This window comes from Crocuta crocuta, unplaced genomic scaffold (genome assembly GCF_008692635.1).
Source record: "Crocuta crocuta isolate KB4526 unplaced genomic scaffold, BGI_CrCroc_1.0 scaffold367, whole genome shotgun sequence".
Taxonomy (NCBI): domain Eukaryota; kingdom Metazoa; phylum Chordata; class Mammalia; order Carnivora; family Hyaenidae; genus Crocuta; species Crocuta crocuta.
The window spans coordinates 1,081,861-1,085,433 of NW_027527936.1; the positions used below are offsets into that span (position 1 = coordinate 1,081,861).

Here is a 3,573-nt window from a genome sequence, read left to right on the forward strand (position 1 = left end):
TGAGAGAGCTGGAGACAGCTGTTTGCTCAGAAAAGTCTCTTAGTCACTAAAGGCTGTGGTGGGGAAAGTCCACCCTCCCAGTCATGTTCTGGGAATCCGGATGGGGGCAGGAAGGCTGCCGGGTGACCCTCAAAGTGGCCACCTGTCCTCTCTGAACTGGACTTTCTCCTCTGCCTCCTCCAGTCCCCACGCATGCGTACACACACACACACACACACACACACACACACATCAAGTAAACTTCTCATGGCCTCCTAGGATCCTCTTCTTCATTCCCCTCACCCCTTAAGAAAAGTCCATGTCTTTCCATTCTCAAAAGGAGCGGGCCTGTCCCTCGGTTCATTCCACACACCCCTGCAGGAGAAACAGATGAAGTCTGTGCCCATGAAAGTCCTTCCTGAGATCTAACTTCCATCCCTCTAGCAACTGTGGTCTCTTTCCTTTCCGTGCTGCCTGTGAGGGGGTTGTCTGGAGCTGGAATTGGCAAAGATGACCAGGGGCCCTCTCCTGGCAGTGAGGGCTCCTCACAAAGAGAGGAGGAGACTTTTCCAGCCTCTCAAATGGGAAGAGAAGTGTGGGGTCCAGAGGTGATGCTAAGCTTAAAGATCGGATTTCCAACAACAGACCCAATTTCAGGTATTCTGGGTATTGACAAGGGCCACCTGGGTTCAAGCAGCATTTCTGCCACAGAAGAACCCCGGATCCGTTAACAACGGCTTTTCCTTCCACCTACCATTCAAGTCCCCAGATCTCCTTAGTCCCACCCTCCAGGACCCCTCCCTGATGGATGCAGCCTAGACAGACAATCCCACAGAGTCCGGGAGGGCCCTGCCGCATCCCTAGGGGGTGCTAGCTTCAGTCGCAGGGAGACAGGATGGGTGCAGTGCATCTGGATCTGGGCCCTGGGGTCCAGAAACCTTCCCCAGCTACCGGTGAGGGCGGGGCATGACCTGCCCAGAGGCGCCAGGCTCTGGCCCTGGGCACACCTGGAGCCTCAAGGAGCAGCAAGAAAGATTCAGGTCAGAGCCCAGAAGGCACCCCTTGTTATGCAGAGGGAAAAGGCTCACTAGCCGCGAACGGGTGGGGGCCAGATGCCAAGCTGGACTTGGGGATCCCCCCTCCCCAGGTCCCCGGCAGCCCCTTCCCCGCCGCCTGCAGCTCTGCCTCTCTCCCTCCCCCACAGGCGCTCAGCAGATCAATGCAGCCTTTGCTGACAGCTGAGAATCGAGCTCGCTTTCCCGCCCCCTGCCCCGCCCCTCCCGCTCGGCTAGGTCCCCCGAGATCCTCCCGGAGGAACGAGAAGAGTTTGCTGCGGAAGCCTTCACCCCGGGGCAGGGCCTGCGGAGGGAGCGGCTGGTGGGGCCGAAGCTTCCATCGGGGGAAGAGGGAAGGATGATCGGGAAACCCAAATCACCACTCCGTGCAGGGCCCAGAGGGCTAAAGGGAACGAAAGGGCTGCCCCCTACTGCTGGGGAGAGGAGGTCAGGCACCAAGAACTTTCCAGCTGGAGAGGCAGTGCGTGGGAAAAGTCTCCGGTTTTGGGGTGGGATTGTGGGCCTCTGGGGAGAAAGTTGTCCAGCCCGCAGCGCGGGTTCAGAGCTCACCTCCCAACACGCATGTGCCCTGACCTGGGAGGGAGGCCAGGTAGCGGTTCAGACGGGGTTGGCGGGGAGCAGGCCCCTAGATCAGAGGCGACTCTTCGCAGGGCAGGGTGGCCAGCCAGGAGGCTCTTTCCCTAACATGTAGAAAGGAGGCTCAGACGTGGGGGTGGGGGGAAGAACGGACACAGCCGGGGTCCCCTGTGCAACACACTGTGACACAGCTCGGCAGCGCCGGACAGCTGGTCTTTCAGGTAGGAGCTGCTCACCGAGCCACACGCGCCACCGGCACACTCTACACACGCCGCCCAGCGGACTAAGGGCCCGACCCGACGGGGCACACCTCCTCGCTTCCACCGCCACCACCTAGCGGGGCCTGGACCGTGCACACGCCTCTTCACACCTATCCCCGCCATGCCCACGCCCCGCACCTGCACGGACTCCATCCCATCCCCGCGCGCACCCACAGCCACCGGCTCTGCACACACGCAGCACGCACTTCTGCATCCATTCACACCCTAACTCCACGGGACGCCGCGTCCCGTCCACGGCCGCGGCCACAACTCCACACTCCACGCCCCACTTTCCGCAACCACACACCGGGCGTCCCACCCCCGCCCGGCCTTCGGGGCCCGGCAGCCCCTCGCGGCCNCGCCTGCGGCCAGCGCTCCTCGGCCGCGCACAAGCGCTACCGCCGCCTGCAGAACTGGGTCTACAACGTGCTGGAGCGACCCCGCGGCTGGGCCTTCATCTACCACGTCTTCATGTGAGTTTGCGCCCCCGCGCCCCTTGCCGCGCGCCCCCGGGCTCCGACCCCGGCGCGGCCCCGGCCAGAGTCCGGGGCTCCCCGGGGATGGTCGGCCGCCATGACTCCGCCCCCGGCCCCCCGTTCCCGCGACCGACCCTCCTCTCTCCCCTCCCAGGCCTGAGCCCGATTTGTGATCCCGCCGCCTGACCTTAACCCTGATCCCCAGGTCCTGACCCCTGCTTGACCTCGCTTCTGACCTCCCCACCGCAACTCTTTCCTTTCATCCTGATCTCCAACCCCTGCTCCTCTGTCCCAGGTGCTCCCCACATCCAGCTTCTTGTCTCCCCGTCCTCTCTGCAATCTGGAGCCACTACAGTGGGGTCCCCTTTCCCCTTCCCTGCCTGTCTCCTTGCGCCCCAGACACAAAGGGGACCCACTGGCCCCCACACACTTTCTGTCACCATCTCCCCAACTTTGTTGGCACAGTGGGCTCCCGCCGGGACCCTTCCCCCCACCCCCACCTTGGAGATGACTCTCTCCAGGAATGGCCTCCACCCCAGTCCAGGGCTGGTCCCCCACTGTAAGTGTTTGGGGGTCCCCAATAGCCACCTGAGCCCTGACACTTGTGTGTGCTGTATGTCTGGCTTCACCCAGCCTCCTCTCCACCGTCAACTCCCCAGTGGCAGCAGCCAGGCGGCCCTGCCTGCCCTGGTGGCTGGCCCGGCCAGCTCGCTCGCTGCTGCACCAGGCCTGGCTCTGGGCGCCCTGGGGAAAAAGAAAGAGGAGAGGGGTAGGTTTGGAAACACTGACGCCGCGGGCCCCCTCCACCCCCTTGCTGGGCTCCTACAACTTTCAAAAACACTGACCCCTCTTGGATGTAAAGAGTGAATTTTGGCAGCTTAGAGCTCAGTCTTGGGGGACGGCCTGGCCCAGCCGGGAACATGAGAGGCCCCGCGGATATCAGTTGAAGGGCCAGGCCTCGCACTGGGACGCCCGGAGGTGCCCGAGAAAGACCTCCGGCCCCTGGAAAATGTACCGATATTAATCCCTTCATGCTGTTCTCAGGGCTCTCTGATCTTGGGGTCTCCTGGGTGCCCCCCTGGCCTGTCCACCTGACTGACAGTCTTTCTGCCTTTTCTGGCTGGCCCTCTGCTGGCATTTCTACCTGTGTGTGGTTGGCCCGTCTATTCATCTCTCCCCCTAACTGTCCCGCCGTCCTTCTGCCTG

The 3,573-nt window shown here is 62.7% G+C and overlaps 1 protein-coding gene across 1 annotated transcript in view; it reads left to right on the top strand.

The window, feature by feature from the left end:
- The first annotated feature begins 874 nt into the window (after positions 1 to 874).
- KCNQ4 (potassium voltage-gated channel subfamily Q member 4) overlaps positions 875 to 3,573 on the top strand; it is a 55,146-nt gene continuing 52,447 nt past the window's right edge. Inside the window, exons 1-2 of the mRNA XM_077752172.1 lie at positions 875 to 932; positions 2,238 to 2,364. Of these exons, the coding sequence (XP_077608298.1) occupies positions 875 to 932; positions 2,238 to 2,364 (185 nt within the window). The remainder of the gene's footprint in view (positions 933 to 2,237; positions 2,365 to 3,573) is intronic.